This window comes from Rana temporaria, chromosome 9, assembly GCF_905171775.1.
Source record: "Rana temporaria chromosome 9, aRanTem1.1, whole genome shotgun sequence".
Lineage (NCBI taxonomy): Eukaryota > Metazoa > Chordata > Amphibia > Anura > Ranidae > Rana > Rana temporaria.
Genome location: NC_053497.1, coordinates 144,945,580 through 144,972,997, shown reverse-complemented (window position 1 = coordinate 144,972,997; position 27,418 = coordinate 144,945,580). Strand labels below are relative to the sequence as shown.

Here is a 27,418-nt window from a genome sequence, read left to right as displayed (position 1 = left end):
TCCCCGCTGTCCTCCTCTCCACAGAGTCCCGGCTTTGATTGGATAGATTGATAGCAGCGCAGCCATTGGCTTCCGCTGCTGTCAATCAAATCCAATGACGTGGGGGAGGGGCCGAGTCATACAGACACAGAGTGCATGACTCAGGAGCGTGCACGCAAGATAACCCCCTGGGGAGAGCGCTTCTACAAGGGGGTTATCTAATGCGGGGAGGAGCCATGGAAGCCGCTAAGGGACCCCTGAAGAGGAAGTTTGGGACCACTCTGTGCAAAATGAGCTGCACAGTGGAGGTAAGTATAACATGTTTGTTATTTTAAAAAATAAAAAAGGAATCTTTAGTATCACTTTAAAGCATAGAAGGCATTAAGGTGAAAACCTTAAGACTTTACAACCACTTTAAGGTTCGTATACACTGGCTGAATAGTGGGCGGGATCGGCCGGTTCAATAGAAACTGGCTGAAATTCGGCCCATGTGTACAGCAGCCGGTCCGACAGAAGCCAGCCACTCAGGAACCTGCAATGAAGACCAGGAGAAGATGGCAGAACCTATGACCAATGGCATTGCTAAAGATGCAGCGCTGGAAGGGGTCACTAGCCAGGTAAGTCTGCCATAATGTACGAATATACTGGTCATAATAGGACATTATGGCTGAAAGCTGCTAGGACCCAATTTAAAAAATGTTGCGGTTTAATATATTTCTATAAAAATATAATTTCTTTCCCAAGATAAGCTTTAAAACTTCAGAGTCCCAAGGCCCCATTCCCGTGGACAACTCCAGCATACATTGGATTCCTGCTGCAAGAATCACAGGTGTATGCCAATAGCTGCCATCCTGCACCCTGTACAAATGAATGACAGGCTGAGAATGGCTGCAGCTATACATATGTAGTTGTACATGAAACACTAATCTGCACTCAGACAGATGAGTGCCTCTGGATACAGACAGTTGGGCCTAGATTCAGTAAATACGGTGGCGTACCATATTTACGCTACGCCACCGCAACTTAGAGAGGCAAGTGCTGTATTCACAAAGCACTTGCCTCCTAAGTTACAGCAGCGTAGCGTAAATGGGCCGGCGTAAGCGCGCGTAAAATACAAAGTAGGCTGTAGGGGGTGTGTTGTATTTAAATGAGGCTTGACCCCATGTAGATGCATGGCCGAACGAACGGCGCATGCGCGCTATCACGTCGTATTTACGCCCAAAAATACGTCGGCTCAATGCCTGTGACGTGAACGGAATTTACGCACAGCCCTATTCGCGTACAACTTACGCTAACGACGTAAAAAGATACGCTTGTTCCAACGTCCATACTTTGCATGGGATGCGCCACCTAGAGACCAACTTTATCTTTACACCGGCATATCTCTAACGTAAATGGCGTAACTAATTGCGACGGGTGCACGTACGTTCGTGAATCGGCGTATCTAGTCATTTGCATATTCTACGCCGAACTCAACGGAAGCGCCACCTAGCGGCCAGCGTAAATATGCACCCTAAGATACGACGGAGTAGTAGACTTACTACGCTAAGCCTCAGCTTAATTTAAGCGTATCTGGTTTCCAGAATACGCCTAAATTTACGACGGCGCAGATTCGGACTTACGACGGCGTATCTACTGATACGCCGACGTAAGTCTCTGAGAATCTGGCTATTGGTGTCCAAGAACGATCGTCTGTTACTAACCACAGGTAATTTCACTATGCGATCACAGCCGCTGTCAGCCTGTCATTCATTTGTACAGGCTTCACGGCCACAGCTGTAACTCCTGCTGCAGGAATCCGCTGTATGCCCCTAATCACCCATGTGAATGGAGTCTAACCTTCCCCTGCTCTATTTAGAACTTAAAAATAGTTTTTGCCGGAGTTGGGCTGTAAGGATTGCAATGCAAAGCCTAATACTGATTAGTCGACAGATGATTTCTGATTGGCTCATCTGTTGTGTGCTTCGCAGTGTAACTTTTGTCCATTGTTCTTTGCTTGGCCTTTCTGAATAAGCCGGGATGTGGACTTCCAGCTGAAAAAAGAAGCTGAATACTTTGCTGGGAGCCTGAGCTCTGATACAGCACTAAATCAGGTTGGCCAACCAAGCTGAGATGCTGCACCCACATCACTTAATAATACTTAATAATACTGTTAAATAAAATGATTGCCCCTTTGGCCAAACCTGTGATCAAGTTTATGTGCTTCCACTTACTTGACCTATTCCTCAACCAAACATTGTCCAGCAACAAACCTGACAAGCGTCTCCAGAAGGCCATGATTGAAAGTGGACATGATATGGAATGGCTCTTTCCTTGAGGTGTCACGATTGTCAGATTATGCGGTCTTTTCTGTCTCATCAGAGACTGGCCAAGTGCGCAAACCACCAAAAAGTTGTCAACATTGTATGTACATGTGGTAAAATGGCTGCATGTGAGCTGTACATAGTGGGCAGGGGGGGTCTTGTCATCAAGTTGCCCATGAGGGGTGCATAAAATGGATGTGCTTCTTGAGGGACCAGCGGGAGAAGACGGCTTTTTCTGTGATGAAGCGGTGCGCCCCTCTTGTGGCCCTTTCATGCATCAGATACGTGGTACATTCGTCCAGCCTGCCCTTCTCATAGTAGTGGTAAGGCACCGGTGGGTGTAAGCGATCCCTGCAAGAACACCAGAATCATTAGTAAACCTTCATTTTTTAAATATAGAAATAACAAACGTGCCTAAACTTAGAAACAATATAGAAGCTGCGCTAAAAAAAATAATAAAATAATTTGATTTATTCCATAAAGGATAAATAACTATGATTGCTATAATCTAAGGCTGATTAAGCTCAAACAGTGTAAATAAATAAATAGTGAGAAAAAAACCAGTGCAAAGCCCAGAAACATATATATTCCAGTGAAGCTAATCAATACTTCTGATGAATCTCCAACACCATCCAACACCTCAAAGGAGTGATCTTGTGAATTGACACCACCACCAATGGCTGAAGGGCTTGCTTACCAGATCAAAGGGACCTCTCATTACAAAAGGTCACAAACGCCTGTGGCTCCATACCCAGCCAGGGCCTTTAAATCCAGTCTGTCCTCCAAACAGGGGCACACCAATCCTCTTCATACGGTGGTTATAAGGATGCTCCAAAATAAAGAATACTCCAATAGTGTAAAATCCTCAAGCTTTAATAGACTTAAAATTGGTTGCACTTACATTGTAGTAGTATAAAATTGCCTTCATTTGTATGAGTAGCCAGCACACATCCAAAAAGCCCCATCTTCCAGGACACGGATAAAGCAGTGACGTCAGCACGTCGCTCCGCCTTACGTGTTTTGTCATAGGTTTGATGTCATCCGGGGCACTATATGCTTATACTTACCTGCTTTGTGCAATCGTTTTGCACAGAGCAGTTCTGATCTACTTCTGGGTGCCTACAGAACGCCTCCCACTCTCCTCATCTACACAACACACAAAATGTATTACATTGCAACTTGCCTGTCCTTAGAGCAACACTTCTTAAAGCGGGGGTTCACCCTAAAAATGATTTTCTAACATAACATCCAGCTCACTCTCTACATTGACAGTATGCTGTTTGTTTTTTGCTGTTTTTTGTTTTTTGCTGTACATACCTTGCCGAACGTCGGTGTGCAGGCGCCGTATAGCGCCGACTCGCCGTTCGGCTTCTTTCGACAACGCGTGACGCTCCGTATGCGACGGGGTGAGGTCGTTTTTGTCATCACGTCAATCACCTGCTGGATAGGAACGCCCACTCCTGCGGAAGTCCCATCCCGGAATCCGGGGAAGAAAATAGCTGTACGAGGTGTGTACAGCAAAAACAAAAAAACAAACGGCATACTGTCAATGTAGAGAGTGAGCTGGATGTAATGTTAGAAAATCGTTTTTAGGGTGAACCCCCGCTTTAACCAGGGTGCTGTGAACACAGGACACAGTTTTCCACAAATCGGCATCATGTGCTTTTTAGTTATTGAATGTACTGAGAATTTCTGTACAAACATTCCTAGTAAAATCGAGTATGGACAGCCTAAAGCTAGCCAGAGATGGGTAGAAGTTGAATGTAAATTTACGTGAAAAGATGTGTTATGTATGACATCAAATTTCAATTTAGTTTGTCATAGTCTTTTTAACTAAAATGCCATTTTAGTGTTAGGCCTCGTACACACGACCGAACATGTCTGCTGAAACTGGTCCGCGGACCAGTTTCCGCGGACATGTCCGACCGTGTGTACGGCCTAGCGGACCGGATTCTTGGGCTAGCGGACAGGTTTCCAGCAGACAAAAGTTTCTTAGCATGCTAAGAAACTTGTCCGGTGGAAACATGTCCGATGGTTAGTACAACTCATCGGACATGTCCGCTGGCCCGAAATCCCGCGCATGCGTCAAAGTGATTCGACGCATGCGTGGAAGCATTGAACTTCCGGGTTCGCGCACGTCGCCGCGTCATAGTCGCCGCCACGTCCCCGCCACGTCATATTCTGTCCGCGGGGAATTTGGTCTGATGGTGTGTACACACATCAGACCAAATGATCCCAGCAGACATGTCCGAAGAAAACGGTCCGCGGACCGTTTTCATCGGACATGTCTGGTCGTGTTTACGAGGCCTCAGATGTATTTTAGTCATCTGAATTGTTTTATGTCCTGTACACACGATCGGTTCGTCTGATGAAAACGGACCGATGGATTTTTTCATCAGATATCCGATGAAGCTGACTTTCATCAGTCTTGCCTACACACCCTCGGTTAAAAATCCGATCGTGTCCAACGCGGTGACGTAAAACACAACAACGTGCTGAGAAAAATGAAGTTCAATGCTTCCGAGCATGCTTCGACTTGATTCTGAGCATGCATGGATTTTTGACCGATGGATTTCCCCACAGACGATCATTTTTTTTTGGGGGGGTTTTTAACCATAAGAAAAATTTAAAAAAGGTTCTATTTTTTTTATCACAGATGGGGCCCACACACGAAAAAATAGAACCTTTTTTTAAATTTTTCTTATGGTTAAAAACCCCCCCCCAAAAAAAATGATCGTCTGTGGGGAAATCCATTGGTCAAAAATCCACGCATGCTCGGAAGCATTGAACTTCATTTTTCTCAGCACGTTGTTGTGTTTTATGTCACCGCGTTGGACACGATCGGATTTTTAACCGATGGTGTGTAGGCAAGACTGATGAAAATCAGCTTCATCGGATATCTGATGAAAAAATCCATCGGTCCGTTTTCATCAGGCGAACCGATCGTGTGTACAGGGCATAAGGCTTCATGTAAACTGCTGCCTGTAAATGGACGTTTAGGCTGCATTCACACTATAATGCAGTGTATTTTGCCGCGACAAATTGCGGCGTATTGTACTGCGATTTGCCGCGACAAAACGGGTCGTTTTAACCTTTTTTTTTTTTTACAACACATTGTTGTCTACGCCGAAAGCCGCCTGAAAAATTGTTTTCAGGCGGCAGGCGTACAACGTTTCGGCGTTCAGCGTGAGATGTGAACCATCTTTTAGACAACAATGTAAAATCGCCCCTCCAGCGGCACGAGCGTCGGGCGTAAATACGCCATGGTGTGAATGCAGCCTTAGGAGCAGTTGGGTGTTTTTTTCAGTTGCCCCTGTCCTCTGTTATCTTATCAGTAGTAATTTTGGCAGCAAATTTCAATTTAGTTTTAGTCTAATGCCCTGTAATGCACAGTGCTGCTCTCTCAGTCTCAAGTCTCTGGCAGTCATCTCGTCACGGTGCGCATGCTTGCTGGGAGGGGATTGCGGAAGTAAGCGGAGCGCCGTAAGAAAACGGAAGTTGGAAAAAACATTCCTGACTCACATTTTCATCCTGTTATCCTGACTGGGGCTTTACGAAGAAAGCAGAAGTTATGGTGGATAAACGTCCCTCCCTCACATTTTTGTTCTATTTTCGTTCGTCGACGAAAATGGAAATTGATTTTTGTCATAGTTTTCCCCAATTGACTTAATTCGGATGAAAACATGCAGCTGGCAAAAACTGTCTATGAAATTAACACTGCTATGAACGTTTCTTAGGTTTTCTAATCATTAGTTGGGGTCAGATTGACGTTAGTTTTTAAACGCAGTGATGAGAAAATTCAAAGGAGCAGTATGGAAACGTTTTTCAAATTAAGTGTTTCAGAGGCCCCCCCACCTCTGGCCACATGCCGTATTGCATGCCATTGAAGTCATTGCGGAACAAATTATTTTCGTTTCCATTGACTTCTATGGGAAAACTCGCTTTGCTATGCAAGTGCTTTGGTTTACAAGCATTATTATGATTTTTCTCGTAATCCAAGGTTTCACTGTATGCGGTTTTCATTCAGTGTTTGTGGTTTTCATTCAGTAAAGTCCATTTATTCCAAAATTAAATGTTAAAAGAAAAGAAAATCTTTTGAATGACAAACAAATGTTCTGAGAGTTTCAGGTTGCATTGCTCACATACTTTCTACAGATGTGTCTCAGGAATGCTTTGTTGCCAGGACTCCCCCCAGCCTGCACAGTATGGTTGCCACCTTATCCCTTTAAATCCAAACACACACTTTGTTGGTAATTAAGGTGTTAATTAGAATCCCTCTGTGCCTTATGTTGATGTATTTACCATCCGCACCTGTGGCAACCCTATTACAAAGGATTCCTTTAGTGCATTGTTATAATGAGCCCACAACTTCCAGAAGCTATTGTTTTAGTTCCCGGAAAAGACGGCATACGCAAACAAAAGGAAACGTTAAAAGACTTGGGGCTTTGATCACAACTCTCAGACGACAGGAAAAAGCAAAGCAAGTGGTAGAAGGTTGCATCTGCCAAATAACTTCATTCAGCGAATGTATTTTAACCACTAGCCGATCAGTCGCCGCAGTTATACGGCGGCAGGTCGGCTCAGCTGCGCAAAATCACGTAGGTATACGTCATTTCGCATTTCAGCCATTAGGGGCACGTGCGTACCCGGCGGGCGCGACGACCGCCAGGCACCCGCGATCGCTCGTTACAGGACGAGAACCGGGAGCTGTGTGTGTAAACACACAGCTCCCGGTCCTGTCAGGGGGAGAAATGACTGTTCGTCTGTTCATACAATGTATGAACAGCGATCTGTCATTTCCCCTAGTCAGTCCCATCCCCCCTTCAGTTAGGACACACCTAGGGAACATAATTAACCCCTTCCTTGCCCCCTAGTGTAAACCCCTTCCCTGCCAATGACATTTTTACAGTAATCAATGCATTTTTATAGCACTGATCGCTATAAAAATGCCAATGGTCCCAAAAATGTGTCAAAAGTGTCCGAAGTGTCCACCATAATGTCGCAGTACCGTAAAAAAACGCTGATCGCCGCCATTACTAGTAAAAAAAAATATTAATAAAAAAATGCCATAAAACTATCCCCTATTTTGTAGACGCTATAACTTTTGCGCAAACCAATCAATAAACGCTTATTGCAATTTTTTTTTTTTACGAAAAATAGGTAGAAGAATTTGTAGCATAAACTGAGGAAAAAAATGTTTTTTCATATATTTTTGGGGGATATTTATTACAGCAAAAAGTAAAATATATTAATTTTTATCAAAATTTTCGCTATATTTTTGTTTATAGCGCGAAAAATAAAAACCGCAGAGGTGATCAAATACCACCAAAAGAAAGCTCTATTTGTGGGAAAAAAAGGACGCCAATTTTGTCTGGGAGCCATGTCGCACGACCACGCAATTGTCAGTTAAAGCAACGCAGTTCTGAATCGCGAAAAGTGGCCCGGTCATTGACCAGCAAAATGGTCCGGGGCTGAAGTGGTTAATAGTGCTCTTATCCGGCCACAGATGGATCAAAATTCAGCCAGTCCAGCAGGAACCGGCAGTGATTCCATCCATGTATGGGCAGGCTGATTGTACCCAAGTCTATCATTGTGTCCATCATTGTGTTCTCCCAGCTGACTGACTGTGTTGATGGGGGAAATCGAGCGATTTTCTTTCCTTTCACCCCTTCATCAATGGGCTGCCTAAGCCTACGTAAAGTGGTTGTAAACCCACTTTTTGGACTTATACCTATAGGCAAGCCTAGAATAAGGCTTACCTACAGGTAGAGGAAATATCTCCTAAACGTGCGCTGTTAAGGAGATATTTCACTTGTAGTCCACCGAAAATCCCAACGGCGCATGCGCAGAGAAGAAACAAAACTAAGTGCCGTTTCTTCTCTAGCCTGTGCCGTCAATCACGGCTCCCGTGCACATGCGCGGGAGTGACGTCAGGCAGCTCCGGTGAATCACAGAGCCGGAGTCCGTGGCCCAGAAGGAAGAGGGGCAAGAAGATGGACGCGGCCTACACTGGGGACATCGCTGGATTATTTTGCAGGTAAGTGGCACATAATGGACTAGTATGTGATGCATACTACCCATTATGCTTTTTATTTGCAGGCTTTGCTGCAAGCAAAAGAGGAAGTAAAACCCATCAGGGTTTACTTCCTCTTTAAGCTGCTGATAGATAGAAATGTAGCCAGTTCAGCAGGGATTTCGATCAATTTATGGGTGGGCTGGCTGTACAGAAGTCAATCTCTCAATCTCGAATGTGTGGATAGTGGATTTCATTTTCTTTCATTCAACCCACTGGTTGAATGAAGGAAAATTAATTAAGCTGGCCATACGTGGATCAAAATGGTCCGGTTCAGCAGATAATCGAAAAAACTGATCCATGTATGGTCAGCTTAAACCACACTGATGGGGCGTCATGGTTGGCAGGGTCAGACACCCCCTTTTGCACCTGCTAAGCTTACAAGTGGAGGTTAACCAGTGAAATGCTAAAGCTAGACACTAGCAAACACTGCAACTGTGCTTAGGTCAGAAAATCCACCCTCTTACCTAGTTTGGAAATGTGGTCACCCTAGTCACAAGCAGGGGTTCCCAGATCACTAACAAAAAGGGACAGGGGTGTATGGGTGCCCTATAGCAATGCCTGGATGGAAAAATGATAACCTGATCAGGTAGTGGATGTTCCTTGTATGCCTTTAAAGACCTAATTTCAATAGGTGTATGCCTTCAACAAAAGTGTAGCATGCTTCAGTCTGGCATTTTACACCCCATCCATACCTGCAATAGTTCTCGCTGACCATCCCATAGACAGAGACCTCCTCACATAGCTCCATGGCCAGGATCATTGTGAACCAGCCAGTGCTCAGAAAGGTACCGGACATCGCCCTGCAGAAATGTGAAGAAAGGTATAGTTTACATTCACTGAGCAGGACATCAAAGGGGTTGGCATAATATAAGTACAACTAAAGCCTAGTACACACTATCACTTTTTTTTCGTTCAACCCACTGGAATGAATGACGGAGCAGCTGTACTAGCAAACCAACGTTACTACAGCGATCTCCCCCACTAGAGCTGTTGTGTTCTATGCCCCCCCCCCCCCCAGCCAGAACACTACGATTAGCGCTCTCCGCCATTGGCTAAGAGCGCTGATCAGGAGTCGGTCGGCTACTGGTTTTCGTGCATGCTTGTCCGAAAGGCCAGCTTCCATCAGACCGGCTGCCATACACACAGGCCAAATGTGACCCAGGATTCCGGCCCCTGTGTACGGGGCTTTAAAGTGGAATTTTATTCAGAAAATTGCTCAGTTGCTTTCCATTTCTATGCATTTTTAAGCAATTTGTAGAGGCCTATCTGCTGCCTTAAAGCGGAATTAAACCCTCCTATCTTTTACAGCCAAGGAAGCTGCTTCTGTTTGATCTGCAATTACCATGGTGCTGCACATGTGATCCCTTATGGCTCCAGCCATTTGATGGTTTGACAGTTTGGTTGAGAACACAAGCAAATGTGACAGTTAGTAATTGCAGCATCTTAGGCCCCGTACACACGAGAGGATCTATCCGCTGGAATTGATCTGCGGATCAGTTCCAGCGGATAGATCCGCTGGTGTGTACAACCCAGCGGATCTGTTTCCGCAGATTTTTATCCCCTGGGATGGATTTCAAGCGGATAAAAATTTGAAGACATGCTTTCAAATCTATCCGCTTGAATCCATCCCAACGGATTGATCCGCTGGTCTGTACAGACTCACCGGATCAATCCGTCCGAATGGATCCCCCGCATGCGTCGTAATGATTCGACGCATGCGTGGAATTCCTTATATGACCGCGTCGCGCACGTCGCCGCGTCATCATCGCGGCGACGGCGCGACACGTCATCGCGATGGGATTTCGGCGCGGATTTCGATCCTATGGTGAGTACACTCCATCGGATCCAAATCCGCGGAAATCCTCAAGAGGATTTATCCGCGGAAAACGGTCCGTTGGACCGTATCCGCGGATAAATCCTCTCGTGTGTACTAGGCCTAAGGAATGTAATTTCTTTTTTTGAACCGCTAAAATGATAGCTTTTGTTTTGCTTTATGATTTACTACTGTTCAGGGGCTCTGGGCTTCAGCAAAATGGCAGCCTCCAGCAAGAAGAAACAGGAGTAATGCTGGAGGCAATTTACAACACACACTAATTTTGGTAGCATAATTATCAATGTGGAATGAATGTTCCTTGCTAAAGAACATTATTATCTATTAAGTTGCTATGGGTAAAGTTCCTGGAAAAGATTTAAACAAAACCCCGTCACGAGAAAATGACACCAGCGGCCATTTTTCTTACCTCTTCAACTAGCTGTGAACAACTGTTCGTATTTAAATAGCTAGCGTGGCAGGCATAGAATTTGCTGGACTGTTTCCCACATGAAGCAAAGCTGCTCCCTCCGCTTTCCTGTGAATCCTAGTCGATATGAGCATGTGCAGCTGCTTCATGGGAACAGGAGAATACAGGAGAGGTACTCTTAAATACAGGTAACAGCTTAAAGTGATTAGCTACGTGGAGCAATGGTAAACTATTGAGTTTTGAGACCTTGCAGGCCAGGCATAGTGGCTCCCGGATGAATTTTTGGAGGTACAGGCAGCTTCATCATTTTTTCAAGGTCCATGGCCACTCTATAAGAGACATCTCCTCCCTCACGCCCTTTGAGCGCCTTTTTGTGGAAGACTATGCGATTCCCCAAGTGGTCTCGGAAATGTACCGCATGCTGGGCTCCGCCACCCTGCACATGTGCAGGCTTGGGAGAGAGATCTAAATCTTAAACTAACCACGGCTGACCCGCCTCTACCAGCTCACCCACTGCAGCTCTATTGAGTCTGAAACCCAAGAAACTAATTATAAAATCCTGTCGCGCTGGTATAGGGTGCCAGCTGATTTGGCACGTATTTACCCTTCGGTATCGGACCTATGCTGGTGGGAATGTGGCCACAAAGGCACACTTATGCACATATAGTGGGAATACCCTCGGATCAAACCCTTTTGGGCAGACATTCAATCCCAAATAAAAGAGATCCTAGGCCTAGACGTCCATCTATCCCCGCTCCGCTTCCTCCTAAATGTCCCTTAGATCCCGGTTAGTAGATATAAGAAGAGTGCATTGCCGCATTTTCTAAACACGGCTAGGCGTTTACTCCCGATCTAGGGAGGAATGAGTTGGCAAGGTAAATGATATTACAGAAGCGGAACATTGGATAGCAACTTGTAGAGGTACTTTGGAACGCTTCAACATCATATGGGCACCCTGGGTGGCCTACATGGCTGATGCAGGGCATGTACCCTCTAGTCTGGATTTGGCATTGTTATAATTGGCAGAACCCTCCCTTAGGTCCTGCAGGGGTGGTGACGCTCTTGCATAAGGAAGACTTCCCTCTGCTTCCTCTGGGGGTGGCCCGGCCCCCATTGTGGCTTGCTGGGTGCAGACTTGAGCACTCCACCTTTAATTGCAGGTATGCTCTGACTCCCCTCTTCCCTCTATTTCCTCACTTTTCCCCTACTTTTCCTTCTTCTCTTCTCCTCCCCCCCCCCCCCCCTAGTTCCTTCTCAGTTATTTACAGCCTCTTGGTTACATGGTTTAGGACTGTTAATTTCTCTGTTTTGCACTAACTGGACTTATGGCCACAGCATCTTGGTGCTGTGGAGGGAGCCCCCCTCATAGGGGTTGGCATCTTTTCCCCTCCTGGCACCTCCTGTTTGCCATAGGTGTTCCTGTATTAGGCGGTGTGCCAGGGGAGGTTTGACGGAGGCTGACTTGGCCCCCCTCTCCTGGCGTCACTGCCAGCGGGATGCCTTATGCCCTTTTGAAGGGTATTGAATACTGTTATCACTGCCATATTGTGTCCGGACCGGACCAGATGTGTCAGCCATATACCATGGCTAATTTGCAACTTGTATTGTCATTTATTTGTTCTCTAAATAAAGATTTTACAAAAGAAAAAGTGATTAGCTACGTTATAGCACATGTAAAAGTTTTCAGGGCTGCCTGGTTTCATAAAATAAAAAAACAGAACTATTTCAATGAATCAGTTTTGCACTAGATAAAATGGATTCATGGGGATGAAGGGGAACGTGCACACTTGCCTGTTCTTGCCCGTCTCGTTCTGAAATATCTGGTCACAGTGCATCATCATATTCTGGGTAAGTGTGTAGATATTTACTCCGGGATATCTGCCTTTTGCCTGCAATAAGGCTCGATAGGTAATCCCTTGGTCAATGTCCATCTGCCTAGGAGGACCCCAGATGACGTACACTGTCTCGTGAGCTTGCTGGAAAAAGTAGGTCTGGTTGCGAAGGAGGAGTGGAACGCTGGTGTGGGACACAACTCTTAGCGTGCTTCGGCTGCCCACGTCTGATTCGTACCCAACAGTGGGAGCCGTGTTCATTCGCAGGACACATTCGGCCTGGTCTATCTGCGGCCCCAGGCCGGAGCCGAGCATCTGGCCAGAACTGGACACCACCGCGCATGTCTTGCATGGGTTCCTGACCAGTGGCTGTGGGGAATAAAACACATGCTTCAATAACAAAATCATTTAATGCAACCAGTGTAAGTAGCTGATGTTGACTTGGTATCAGCCTATTGTAATCCTCTGTTAGGGCAAACACATACTGGGAGAGGGAGGGGCAACAGTGAGAGCCAATCAGGTGTGCTGCAATCCACATGTGCTGGCCCTGAACATGCTGACAGGAGGAGAGAACAGTGGGCTTCTGCTCTTTTTTCACACGCTAGGGGTAGGTTGGTGTCTTATCTGTATTGCTTAAGCACACAAGTGATTCACTGACTTGACTGTGCTGTTTAACAGGGCTTTTTAAATCTCAAGAGAAGAGTGGTCATATCTGTAGCGCCCCCCCTTTAAAGTTAGTGGGGCGTTACGCTAAAGTTAGTGGGGAATGGGAGATTTCAGTTGCTCCCATTCACTAATTGTTAGTCTGTGCTGTTGCCAGTTCGGAACTGCCTCGTGGGTCAGTCTGTGTGGTTCCGGGGGTGCGTTGCCACCCCTGGGCGACAGTTGGCGCTTTAGGGGTTCTGACGGAGCCGTTCTCCCCAGCAGCTAATCAGAGGTTTTTTTTTCCCCTCTTTGGGCGTGCTGGCGGGGGGTATATCTGTGGCACCCGACATTTTTTTTTCGGTTGTTCTCTGCGGGGCCCGAGATCCAGATGCGGCATCCACCTTCAGGGTGCGCGCATCCATGGGCCCCGTCCTCATGGCCTGCCTGGCTGAGGCTATGCACCTCGCAGAGCCTTCTTTTGATGAAGAGAGGGACCCCAGCGGCTTGCTGGGTTCCAGATCTTGATGAAGAGAGGGACCCCAGCGGCTTGCTGGGTTCCAGATCCTAAGCTGGGAGCTGAACGGTGGGGGATTGGCTCGGGAGAACCTAAGTACAGAGGTTGTTTGCGAGGCCTGGATGAACCACCGGGGATCTGGTCACCACGCCACATGACAGGTACCCCTTTTTGCTGTCAGTAGGTGACCCTACAGAATAGGACTTACTGGGAGGATTCGCTATCCTTACGCTTTGACTATACTGAGAAAATGTACTAAGCCTGTGGCAGAGGCATTGTTTCCTCCCAGTGATTTGATTATTGCAAGTGACCCTTTGGCTGCCAGGTTCAAGTTAATTGCCTGTCCAGGGGGCACTTACCCACCCTGGCGAGGGTGATGACGTTTTGAATCGTCTGTACTGAGAGCAGGCTTGCTCTCTATGCTTCTGATATCCAAGGCCTGATGCTACAAGTTCTTCCTACTCATCAACCCTTTTCTCTACTATGTGTCATGTTGATGTTGGCCATGTTGACCATGTTGTTGGAATAAAGCATTGAAAACTCACGCTACTGGCTGGACACTTGCTCTTTTATCCACACTCACAAGTACTACCCCTAGACAGAAGAATTTGGTAACTTAATACGCCGATCCCAAATCAACCAGCGGCCCCTTCGGGGGTGCGCGCTACAGATCTACATATACTTTGGCAGATGAAAAGGTTTCTAAACACATATTTCATCTAGGTATTTAATTGTTTACTTGGAACTCAGCCTTAAAAGCAGAACTTCAATTAAAAACAGAAGTTCTGCTGTTTCTATTCCTTCCCCCTCCGAAAGCAATGGAAACTTTTTTGATTGACAAGAACGTGCTGCCATTTCTGCTTGGATCGCTAGGTGATTGAAGTGGAAGTTCTTCCCCCTTTACAAGTGCCCAGAAGGCTGAAGGACCATTCACAGGGCACAGCCACAAGGAGTCACAGCTGGCTTCCCACAGTCAACATGGTGACGCCAGGGACACAAAGACTGGTGAGGAAATGGCTCAGATGAGGACTACATTGTTTTCCTGGACACTTAAGTGTCCTTTTTGTTAGTCAGCAGCTACTGTATTTGTAGCTGCTGACTTTTATTATACATTTTTATTAAATGACCAAAGATCCTTTTTAAATTACGTTTTAGGTTCTTAGCACCGATGGATGAAATCCTATGTCTGCAATGGGTCCCCACTTTCTGTGTTGGCTTTTTAATACATCTCATATAAATGCAAGATGCAAAAGAAGGAAGCACCCCTGTTCTAGGAGCAGTAACTTTAAAGCGGAGTTGCACCCAAAAATTGAACTTCCGCTTTAAGTGAACGTGACTCCCTGACATGCCACATTTGGCATGTCATTTTTTTAGGGGGAAGGGGGAGCGGATACCCTTTTTTTTTTTAGAGGCATCCAACTCCCACTTTCTCCCGGGGCTCCACGGCGCCGGAAGTTTACTTCTCCCCCTCGCTCCGTGCAATCTTCTGGGATACGTAACAGGTCCCAGAAGTTTGCCCGGCCAATCACAGCACGCAGCGTGGCTCGCGCATGCACAGTGCGTGCCCAGGTGTGAAGTCACAGCCGGGCACCCACAGTCAGAATGCTGGCGCTGGAGAGGAGCGGAGCTTCGTTCGCCCGCATCGCTAGACCGTGGGACAGGTGAGTGTCCGATTATTAGAAGTCAGCAGCTACACTTTTTGTAGATGCTGACTTATATGGGTGTGACTCTGCTTTAAGGTGGGCAGGAACCAAATGGACCTGTCAATGAATTCTGAATGATCTCAGAAGTGTGTCAAACTGATGGCATTGACACAAGCCCAAAATGCTCTGACACAGGCCCCAAGGCTGTAAAGGTAAGGCTTTCATAGATCAAATGAGAACAACCGTATGATTTTTTCCTCACCTCCCCATCTGGAAGTCGGCTGTATCCCCAGAGCTGCAATGTATGAGGTAGATAAGATGGCTGGCTCTCTTCTTGTTCCTTGACGTTAGCTCTCATCCAGCACAGCCATAGGATGGCACAGAGCAGCAGACTTGCAGCACAGACCCGAGCCTATAGGAAGGATGACATCATAGTGATAGAAGTAGACTTTATTTAAGAACATGGACATGCAAACACGAGGGTCTCCTGCGTTAGCAGTCTCCTGAACCTACTCTGTGCTATCGCTGCATTGAATGAAGTTTACCATTAAAGCAAACCCTTCACTAATGCCGCGTACACACGGTCGGAATTTCCGACAACAAATGTTCGATGTGGGCTTGTTGTCGGAAAACCCGACCGTGTGTATGCTTCATCAATAAAAATTCTACGGATGCTCGGAAATCAATTAGACGCATTCTCGGAATAATTGAACTTAATTTTTCTCGGCTCGTCGTAGTGTTGTACGTCACCGCGTTTTTGACGGTCACAATTTCCAACAACATTTGTGTGACCGCGTGTATGCAAGACAAGTTTGAGCCAACATCTGTCTGAAAAAAAATCCACGGTTTTAATGTTGGAATGTCCAATCATGTGTACGGGGCGTAAGTATTGAGAGTACTGAGGCATTCAACTCAAATTTCTCATTCATTGCTAGCTTCGGAGCAGCCAACCTGCACTAGGAATGCATTTTCAGCATTTGTATTAATGGGTTAAAGTGTTTGTATAGTCAATTTTTGTACTTTTACCTACAGGTAAGCCTATAATAATGCTTATCTGTAGGTACAAAGAATATCTCCTAAACTTGTACAGTTTAGGAGATATTCCCCTTGCAATGCGCTGCTGGCTTCAGCGGCGTATGCGCATCGGGGATTCTCAGCTGAAAGCTCGGCAGACGCTGGACCTTGCCGGAAAGAAGTCTCCCGTGCTCATGCGCGGGAGTGACAACATTGTGGCTCCAGCCACTCACAGCGATGGAGCCGCGATACCCAGAAGACACACCGAGGCAAAATGTCATCTCCCTCGGTGTGGACCGGCTGAGATTCCGACGCATCGTTCTAAGGTAAGTTTTTTTTTATAATGAGCTAGTATGCGGTGCATATTAGCTCATTATGCCTTTTGCCTTACAAGTGTAACAAAAAAAAAAAAAATGTGTCAGCGGGTATACAACCAATTTAAAGTGAAGATTTGCTATGTTGTAGGGAACATCTAGAATGTTAATTGTGCCTAAGACCGGCCAAGGACGGAGCAATTTTCTTTCTTACAACCACAGGTTGCAAGAAGGAAGATTGCTCCAATACCCCCATCAACACAGACAGTGTTGACAGGGAATCCCTCCTGCAGAGCTGGCTTCACACTATTGCGAATTGGCGGGTTTCTCCGTAGCCAATTCGCATGTCAGGAGAGTGTGACCGGCTCCCAATGGAGCCAGTTCACACAGCTCCGGGACGGCTGTGGAGTGGAGTTCAGATTAAACTCTCTGGCCCAGATTCACAAAGGACTTACGACGGCGTATCTCCACGTACGCCGCCGTAAGTCCGAATGTGCGCCGTCGTATATTTACGACTGATTCATAGAATCAGATACACCTCACTGTTGCCAAGATACGAGCGGCGTAAGTCTCCTACGCCGTCGTATTTTGGGGTGCATATTTACGCTGGCCGCTAGGGGTGCTTCCGTATATTTCTGCGTCGTATATGCAAATGAGCTAGATACGCCGATTCACGAACTTACTTGCGCCCGGCGTATTAAAATACGCTGTTTACGTAAGGTGTACGACCGGCGTAACTTTACCCCTCATAAAGCAGGGGTAAGTCATGTTAAGGTATGGATGTCGGAACAGCGTCGTATTTTACGTCGTTTGCGTAAGTCGTACGTGAATGAGGATAGGCGTAGGTTACGTTCACGTCGACTAAGCATTGAGCCGGCGTAATTTACGGAGAAAATTCGACGTGATACTGAGCATGCGCGCGCATGCGCCGTTCGTTAGGCGCGTCATTTACGTGGGGTCACGATTCATTTCCATACAACACGCCCCCTACCAGCCTACTTTGAATTACGCGGGCTTACGCCGGCCCATTTACGCTACGCCGCCGCAACTTACGGAGCAAGTGCTTTGTGAATACTGCACTTGCCTGTCTAAGTTGCGGCGCCGTAGCGTAAATAGGATACGCTACGCCCCAACTAAAGATACGCCATTGTATCTGAATCTGGCCCTCTGGCTTTTTTTTTTTTTTACTATGGTGGCCACATAAACATTTCATATATTAAAAAAACTTACTAAAATCTTCATGTTTCATGTTAGATTCCCAGGGCCTGAAAAAGTAGAAAAAAAACAAAACATGAACTGGTCAGTTTACATTGCTCCATGTGCATTTTTTATTAGCATTTGGGTAATTTCCAAGCATTGTAAAAAAATAAATAAAGCAAAATAAAATCAAAAAACAGACTCCAAGAAAAAAAAAACTCATTGATGATGCCCTTGTCATTTTTGTGCCATCTTTCCTTTGTTTCTGTTTTCTATTTTAGTGCATTGATATTTTGCATGTGTTTTAGGAATCATTCCTAGTTCACATGGAGGTCTTATAGGGTTGCCACCTTTTCTTCAAGCCAAACCCGAACACTTTTGGTGCCCCAAGGAAAGTAGTATTGCGGTGTGCATAGCGTGCCACAGCAAACAGTGGTTGTGGCAAATTTCTCTTGCTGACATCATCGTCCTGCCCCCCCAGTGATGCCAGACAGCAAAAGATGTGTATGTGACTATCTTGGTTACTTAGAGCTACAGCCCGGTCTGAATAATGTGTCCGCCTGAAACCCGGACACATGAATCAAAACCCAGACTATCTGGGTGAATCCCGCACAGGTGGCAAACCTCGGGTCTTATATTTGGTGGGTCACAGCATTAATACTTTTGCAAGCAGCCTTAAAGAAAGTGACCTACTCTTTGGACGATGCCACATCCTGCCCTGAACCCCCTGGGCGCTATTTATTCAAACTGCTCCTGCACTGTAGGGCAGTGGTTGTGGGTTTTCCTGGAAGAAAACTTGGCAAAAAAATAATTTCTTCATCTTTTTGAAAATGAAACTCGGACAAACCCACTATAATCTTAATGTCTTCAGTAACACCAAAAAAAGTTAACACAAGTGTACTTTAACGTGTTTTTGTATGTGGGGAGTTCCTCTTTCACATGACCTCATTGTGCACATTGTGCTGTACATTCCCCCTTTCACACCACCTCATCCTGTACACGTCACTGTACATGCCCTATTCCACATAACCTCATTATGTACTCTGATCTGTACAGTCCATATCAGCATACATAATGAGGTGGTATGGAATATGGACTGTACAGAGCTGAGTACAGAATGAGGTGGTGTGGAATAGGGAGTGTACACCACAGTGAATAAACTGCGATGGTATGAGAATACGGATTGCACAGAGCAGTGTACACAATGAGGTGGTATGGGACATGGAATGTACAGAGTACACTGTTCTGTGTAATCCCTATTCTCGTACGTCTCGGTTTGTTCACTGTGGTGTACATTCCATATTCCACATCGCCCCATTCTGTACTCGGCTCTGTATAGTCCATATTCCATACCACCTCATTATGTATGCTGCACTGTCCAGTCACAATTTTCGTACCGCCTTAGTATGTACACTGTGCTGTACAGTCCCTACTCCACACCACTTCATTCCGTATGCTTTCCTGTATACTTTCTATTCCACACTGTTCATTCTGTAGGCTTTGCTGTATATTTCCTGTTCCACACAAACTTCATTGTATATACTGCACTTTGTAAAATCCCTGTTCCGCACTCTATTCCGCACTACCACATTCTGTACAGTGCTTTGTACAGTCTCTATTCAGTACCAGCTCATTCTATACACTATGCTGTATATACCCCATTCCACAATGCCTCTTTCTATACACTATGTTGTATATTTCCCATTCCACAAGGCCTCTTTCTGTACACTATGCTGTATATACCCCATTCCACAATGCCTGTTTCTGTACACTATGCTGTATATTCCCCATTCCACAATGCCTCTTTCTATACACTATGCAGTATATTCCCCATTCCACAAGGCCTCTTTCTATACACTATGCAGTATATTCCCCATTCCACAAGGCCTCTTTCTGTACACTATGTTGTATATTCCCCATTCCACAATGCCTCTTTCTGTACACTATGCAGTATATTCCCCATTCCACAAGGCCTCTTTCTGTACACTATGCTGTATATTCCCCATTCCACAAGGCCTCTTTCTGTACACTATGCTGTATATTCCCCATTCCACAATGCCTCTTTCTGTTCACTATGCTGTATATTCCCCATTCCACAAGGCCTCTTTCTATACACTATGCAGTATATTCCCCATTCCACAAGGCCTCTTTCTATACACTATGCGGTATATTCCCCATTCCACAAGGCCTCTTTCTGTACACTATGCAGTATATTCCCCATTCCACAAGGCCTCTTTCTGTACACTATGCTGTATATTCCCCATTCCACAATGCCTCTTTCTATACACTATGCGGTATATTCCCCATTCCACAAGGCCTCTTTCTGTACACTATGCAGTATATTCCCCATTCCACGAGGCCTCTTTCTGTACACTATGCTGTATATTCCCCATTCCACAAGGCCTCTTTCTGTACACTATGCGGTATATTCCCCATTCCACAAGGCCTCTTTCTGTACACTATGCTGTATATTCCCCATTCCACAAGGCCTCTTTCTGTACACTATGCTGTATATTCCCCATTCCACAATGCCTCTTTCTATACACTATGCGGTATATTCCCCATTCCACAAGGCCTCTTTCTGTACACTATGTTGTATATTCCCCATTCCACAAGGCCTCTTTCTATACACTATGCGGTATATTCCCCATTCCACAAGGCCTCTTTCTGTACACTATGCAGTATATTCCCCATTCCACAAGGCCTCTTTCTGTACACTATGCAGTATATTCCCCATTCCACGAGGCCTCTTTCTGTACACTATGCTGTATATTCCCCATTCCACAAGGCCTCTTTCTGTACACTATGCGGTATATTCCCCATTCCACAAGGCCTCTTTCTGTACACTATGCTGTATATTCCCCATTCCACAATGCCTCTTTCTGTACACTATGCTGTATATTCCCCATTCCACAAGGCCTCTTTCTGTACACTATGCTGTATATTCCCCATTCCACAATGCCTCTTTCTATACACTATGCGGTATATTCCCCATTCCACAAGGCCTCTTTCTATACACTATGCTGTATATTCCCCATTCCACAAGGCCTCTTTCTGTACACTATGCTGTATATTCCCCATTCCACAATGCCTCTTTCTGTACACTATGCTGTATATTCCCCATTCCACAAGGCCTCTTTCTGTACACTATGCGGTATATTCCCCATTCCACAAGGCCTCTTTCTGTACACTATGCAGTATATTCCCCATTACACATTACCTAGGTCTGTATGCTGTGCTGTACATTCCCGGACCCTAATCTATCTCACGCTGTATACTGTAGTCCCTATTCCACACCACCTAATTTCAATTACTTTGAAATGTTTGCACAGTGGCAAGACTTTGTGAAAGAACTAGTTGGTTGTGTTTTCTCCCCAGACTAAAAGTTCCAAGTCCTTTCCTCATTAGACGGAGAATGGAATGGATAAATCCATTTGGACAGATTGATAGCATTGGATCCCGCTTCTGTCAATCAAAAGTTGTGACACAAGGGCCGGGCCGAGTCCCGCTGTCTGTGTCAATGGATGCAGCAGCGGGACTCAGGAGCAGGCCCGCATGGGTGCCCCCCTGGAAAGCAGCTGTGGGGGCACCCAACGAAAAGAAGCGACTTGGATTGCCGGCCGGGGACCCCAGAAGAAGAAGATCCGGGCTGCTCTGTGCAAAACCACGGAGCAGTTAAGTATAGGCATGTTTGTTGGTTTTTTTTGTTTGTTTTTTAAAGCAAAAAGCTTACAAACACTAAGGCCCCGTACTCACGACCAAACATGTCTGCTGAAACTGGTCCGCAGACCAGTTTCAGCAGACATGTTTGGCCGTGTGTTGGCCCGAGCGGACCATTTTCAGGCGGAGCGGACAGGTTTCCAGCGGACAACTGTTTCCCGGACTTGCTTTAAAACAGTCCGCTGGAAACCTGTCCGCCCGGACATGTGCGGTCGTCTGTACAGACCTACCGTACATGTCCTGCCGCCCGCCATCCCTCGCATGCGTCGAATGACTTCGACGCATGCGTGGAAGCATTTTCAAGGCAGGCCGCCCACGCCGGCGCGTCATTGTCGCGGCGACACCGCGTCATCGACGCGTCGACACCGCGGACACGCCCCGCGTATTGTTTACGCGCGGTCTTCTGTTCGATGGTGTGTATAGCCATCGGACAGAAGTCCCCGGGCAGTCCCCGGCCAGACATGTCCGATGGAAACGGTCTGCAGACCGTTTTCATCGGACATGTCCTGCCGTGAGTACTCGGCCTAAGACTGGACATAAATAAAAAAAATACTAACAGGTTTCTCCATCTACACAATTGAGGTGGATTGAGTGGGGACTCTCCGCTGTCAGAAAACATTGATTAGTGGCTGCCGCCGCTGATCAAGAAGTATTTTCTAACAGTCCTATTTGACAGAAGTCGATCTGTTGAGGGTTTGCTGTCACACAGATCGAAATTAGTCCGGTTCCTGTTGAATCGGCCAAATTTGAATCCATCTTTTGGCCAGCTTTAAGCTAAAAAATAAATAAATACAATGTAATAGTTTAAAGAACAAATAAACAAATCTGTGTTCAGCACTATACATCGGTGGGTCAAAACTGCTGATATTCAGGGTGAAGGATCATGCCACACTATGCAAACAAATTTGAAAACCTTTCTAAAAGTTACAGTGGCATGAGCTATAGCAGGCAATGCTGTTTCTATGCCCGACTCCTAGATCAGAGTATCCCTGGCAATACCCCTATCGGGCATTGTTGTTTCTATGCCCAGCTCCCAGACCAGGGCACTCCTGCCATTACCTGTACTAGGCATTGCCGTTTCCATGCCTGGCTTCCAGATCAGGGCACCCCCATATTGCTGTTTCCATGCCCGATTCCCAGATCAGGGCATTACCTATACTAGGTATTTCTGTATACCTGGCAATACCCATATCAGGCATTGTTGTTTCCAGAGCTTTTTTTCTCAGAAAATAGGTGCAGGAACTCAAACACTACCCATTCAGATTTCACAAACAGTAGAAGGGTCTTAAAGGGGCATTAAATACCAGAATTGCATTACATACAGAGTGCAGAGTTCAGGGGGTTACAGAGCTGTCACTTGTAAACACAGAAACCAGACTTCTGTGTTTACAAGTGATTGTGGTGAGCAGGCACCAAAGGGTCTGAGCCAGAGGTGGTGGAACTGAGTTCCCCCAAGTTCCCCCTGAAAAAAAGCCCTGGTTTCCATGCCTGGCTTCCAGATCAGGGCACCCCTGCCGTTACCTATTCCAGGCATTGCTGTTTCCATGCCTGGCTCCCCATAAGGGTTACACCTAGTATCGTATAGAAGACGCCGCCCTCCCATCGCCTGGATCTCCTGGCACGATCAGTAATAGACATTGCCCTCCCTGTGCCCAGCTGCAGGTACCCCTAGTGTGATGTATAGCAGACATTGCCTCCAGTACTTGGTCCTGGTATCAGGGCATGTCCCCAGCACTCTGATCTCCCAGCATTCAGATCAGGACACCTCCCTGGCACAAACCTCCTCAGACTGTGCTGATGGGGCTGGGAGGAATCCTGAATCAGGAATCACCTTTCCTGCCCCCCTCTGCACACACAATGGGCCAGATTCAGGTAGATCCGCGCAATATTTGCGTGGGCAAAGGGCAACGATTTTTGCTCTGCGCCCACGCAAATATTTTGATATGCCCGCGATTCACGGAGAAGTAGCTCCGTAAATTGCGCGGGCGCTATGCTAAATAGACCGGCGTAAGGGCGCCTAATGTAAATGATCCCGCCGGGGGCGGGAATCATTTAAATTAGGCGCGCTCCCGCGCCGAGCGAACAGCGCATGCTCCGTCGGGAAACTTTCCCGACGTGCATTGCGGCAAATGACGTCGCAAGGACGTCATTTGCTTCTAAGTGAACGTGAATGGCGTCCAGCGCCATTCACGAATCACTTACGTAAACGACGTGAAATTTAAATTTCACGAGCGGGAAGGGCGGCTATACTTTAGCATTGGCTGCCCCTGCTACAGCAGGAGCAACCTTGCGCTAAAGTCGCCGTACGGAAACTCCGTACCTTGCGCGCGCAGGGCCCGCGCAACTTTTGTGAATCGGTGGTAGTATGCAATTTGCATACTATACGCCGATCACAATGGCCGCGCCCCCCTAGCGGCCAACGCAAGAATGCAGCCTGAGATATGAAGGCATAAGGAGGCTTATGTCTGTCATATCCTAGGCTGCATTCCGCGTAGCGATGTTCCTGAATCAGGGGCATTCGCTACGCGGGAGCAAAACAGCTATTGCGCCGCGCAACCTATGGTTGCGCGGGCGCAATAGCTTCTTGAATCTGGCCCAGTATGTGCACAGCTGCCTAATAACCATCTGCACTGCTGGGGGTTTTGCAATGTACTCGGATTATGCTATTGCTGCATCTGGATAGTCTGCATGTCATGCCAGAATCTTTTTTACTTTGGACCAAAAACAGTTTCTATGCTGGGGATAAAATATAAAATCACTACACAGATTGTGAATGCTCGGCACTGGTGTGGGGCTGTGACCTCGGGAATAAAAAAAAGGATGAAGTGAAAGAAGTTAAAGCAGTCTGGGGGTATAGGTTAGCTTGTACTGACCATAGATATTGCAACTTTTTGAGAATCCCCATCCTCCCATGCATGCAAAGATTTCTCATTATATAATAAAAATAGAGATCCTATGATTAAGGTCCATTTCGGGGTGAAACGCGTAAGTATCATATAACCAATAAAGAAATTCTGTGACCCCAAGGATGTGTGGCGCTTTACGATATTCAGAGATCCTTCTGTGCCACCCCACCCAAAAAAAAACAAACAGCCAACAACCAATACGATAAATCACAGCACTGAAAAAAATAGTACACAAAAAAATAAAAAAGTATACTCCACCCACAATTGAACATAAAACTAAAGTGCATCAAAATAAACAAAGAATCTATAGAAATGTAGAATAGCAACTATGATGTGTGTATGTGAATCTGAAAACAAACTACGATCCAATAATCAGAAATTCCACCTAAAACTGAAGCCAATTCCAACCTCTATAGTGCATAAAAAAGCAGTATTGTTAATCATCTGATATAATGTGCACAAACATCCAATATCGCTCCTACATAACATAAAAGTGCTAAATGCAGAAAAAAGCATTTAGGATATAATGAATAAATCCATGGTCATAAATATATATATATATATATATATAATACAATATACTCCAACTCTTTTCATGAATTGAATACATTCATTTATAAAGTTCAGTGTGCTCCACTCTTCCAGTGGGTCAAACTACCATCACGAAACGTTGATATTCGCATGTTGTCGTTGTATACCACCTTTTCACGTAGAGTGCCAATTTTTAAATCTGGTGCCTGAAGAAAGACTGACTCTCACCTTTTGGAGAACATATATTTGTGGGGTCCCCTTCCAGGGGATGCGACAAGTTCCTGGATGAAAACCTTTTAATTTCTTTGCTTCAGCATAGTGCTCAAAGGAAAAAAGGACAAAAACAGAAGCATAGTATGATGTAGTAGTGGAGATTTCATAAAACAAAGTAAAAAACACTTACAAGTCTAGTGCACAAAGGAAGACAGCATGAGATATTCAACACCACCACAGCCCTGGTGAGACTTGGTCCAGCTGACTACTCCCACCTCCTCCCAGCTATTGACATCACTTCCAGTCTAAGCCATCTCTGTGTTACGTTACAAACAATGCCATCAAAGACATAGAGATCACTTAACGGATACTGCTATTTAACCAGTGTTCTAGTGTATTATTACCCTGACAAACTGTTCCTTAAACCAAAATGATGTGCATAGCCCTCAGTCCTCATTTTAAAGGTATGCATGGATCTCTGCCCTCATTTAAAATGGTGTTCATGGACTTCTGCCCTCATTTCAAATGGTGGGTATAGACTTCTGCCCTCATTTCAAATGGTGGTATGGACTTCTGCCCTCATTTCAAATGGTGGGTATGGACTTCTGCCCTCATTTAAAATGGTGTTCATGGACTTCTGCCCTTACTTCAGACATCGATCCATAGATACGAAAGTAAATTTAACCCTTAAAGAATACGTCAAATAAAATGTAACAATAGGTGCTACTAGCACTAAAAATGTGTGCGTGTGTGTCTGTATATATATATATATATATAAAATAATATATCTTTTTTTTTTATATATGAAGCTGTCCATATAATATAACATAATAATTTAATATAATAACATACATATAATAAAATACAGCAAATTAAAAAAAAAACATATCTTTTAAAAGCAGCATACATTTAATAATCACTAATAAAATAATTAATAATTAATTCCACATTGAAATCCGGATGATGAAATGTTTTCGCTAAAAATATCTATCCACACCATTAGAATATCATCTATATATCTCTTAAACAGTATAAGCTCAGCTAAAAAAGCGTCCTGCTCCCATCTGGTAATGAAAAACTTTGCAGTACTTGGGGAAAACTTAGGGCCAGATTCACGTAGCTGCGGCGCAGCGTAACGTAACCCGTTTACGTTACACCGCCGCAATTTTTCAGATTTAGCGACCGATCCACAAAGCACTTACCTGGAAATTTGCGGCGGTGTATCGTAAACACGTCCGGCGCAAGGCGGCCCAATTCAAATGGGGCGGGTACCATTTAAATTAGGCGCGCTCCCGCGCCGGACGTACTGCACATGCTCCCGTCGCAAATTTCCCGACGTGCTTTGCGTGAAATTACGACGCGCCAATGTTTTGTGAATCGCGACGTGATCAAAGTACTTATGCCGGGAAAAAGAAAAAAGAAAAAAAAAATTCAAAAGCGACGCGGAAAGACGGGCATACTTTAACATGGTGGAGTACTTTTACACCATATTAAAGGTGCCCTATGTTTGTGACGGAAATCTAACACTTGCGACGACGTAACGACGGGAAAAACCTTCGGGGATCGCCGTAACTCCTAATTTGCATACCCGACGCTGGTTTACGACGCAAACTCCCCCCAGCGGTGGCCGCGGTATTGCATCCTAAGATCCGACAGTGTAAGTCCATTACACCTGTCGGATCTAAGGGATATCTATGCGTAACTGATTCTATGAATCAGCCGCATAGATACTCTGAGAGATACGACGGAGTATCTGAGATACTCCATCGTATCTCCTTTGTGAATCTGGCCCATAGTGCCCATCTGACTCCTGCACTCTGGTGGTAAAATATACCCACATACAAAAAAGTATAACCTCCCTATACGATCAATGAAGTCATCCAGGATACACAGCCCCTTTGTATATATCAGCTGTCATCCACAAGACCTCTTATTCAGCAGGAGTGAAGTAACGGGACTAGACATGTATTGGCAGGCAGCGTTTTGCTTTCTTTCAGTGGGCACTGGGCATCATGATTGATGTGGATCTACATCATTGTACCACATGACTGATAATGGTTGTACAGTACATTGTGGGGATTTAATTTTATTTGTTATATTAAGGCTACTTTGCTCATACAGCATAAAGGCACTGCATTTTTTTAGGGTGCTAGATGTCCTAGAGCTACGCACAGCCAGCCATAGGCAAGAATGTGAAAAGGTAGTTGTACGCAGCTATTTGCGTAAAGAAGCACACATGGACAGATGTAATGCACCGAACACACCTACCGGTCAAGAACTGTTATGCCGCG

General features: G+C 45.6%; 1 protein-coding gene and 1 long non-coding RNA gene across 3 annotated transcripts in view; one reads left to right on the top strand and one right to left on the bottom strand.

Annotated features, from left to right (window-relative positions):
- Positions 1-27,418, top strand: part of LOC120914193 — a 65,479-nt gene that overhangs the window by 30,346 nt on the left and 7,715 nt on the right. The gene's annotated exons all lie outside the window — the stretch shown is intronic.
- On the bottom strand, positions 1,604-25,595 carry ST6GALNAC4 (ST6 N-acetylgalactosaminide alpha-2,6-sialyltransferase 4). Of its 2 annotated transcripts, none has more exons than XM_040324746.1 (6): positions 25,318-25,595; positions 17,791-17,825; positions 15,495-15,644; positions 12,390-12,799; positions 9,051-9,158; positions 1,604-2,633 (listed from the first exon to the last, which is right to left on the bottom strand). In XM_040324746.1, exons 2-6 carry the CDS (start codon positions 17,800-17,802, stop codon positions 2,447-2,449), a joined length of 867 nt encoding a protein of 288 aa, XP_040180680.1. In that variant the 5' UTR covers positions 17,803-17,825; positions 25,318-25,595; the 3' UTR covers positions 1,604-2,446. The 2 variants fall into 2 exon arrangements, with proteins under 2 accessions (XP_040180680.1, XP_040180681.1); XM_040324747.1 differs by lacking the exon at positions 25,318-25,595 and adding an exon at positions 25,143-25,311.

Excerpts from the sequence above, each read along its gene's own strand:
- ST6GALNAC4 (XM_040324746.1), bottom strand. Across the intron at positions 12,800-15,494 it reads GCCGACTTCCAGATGGGGAG|CCACTGGTCAGGAACCCATG; the intron begins GTGAGGAAAAAA and ends TATTCCCCACAG. Across the intron at positions 9,159-12,389 it reads AACGAGACGGGCAAGAACAG|GGCGATGTCCGGTACCTTTC; the intron begins GCAAGTGTGCAC and ends ACATTTCTGCAG.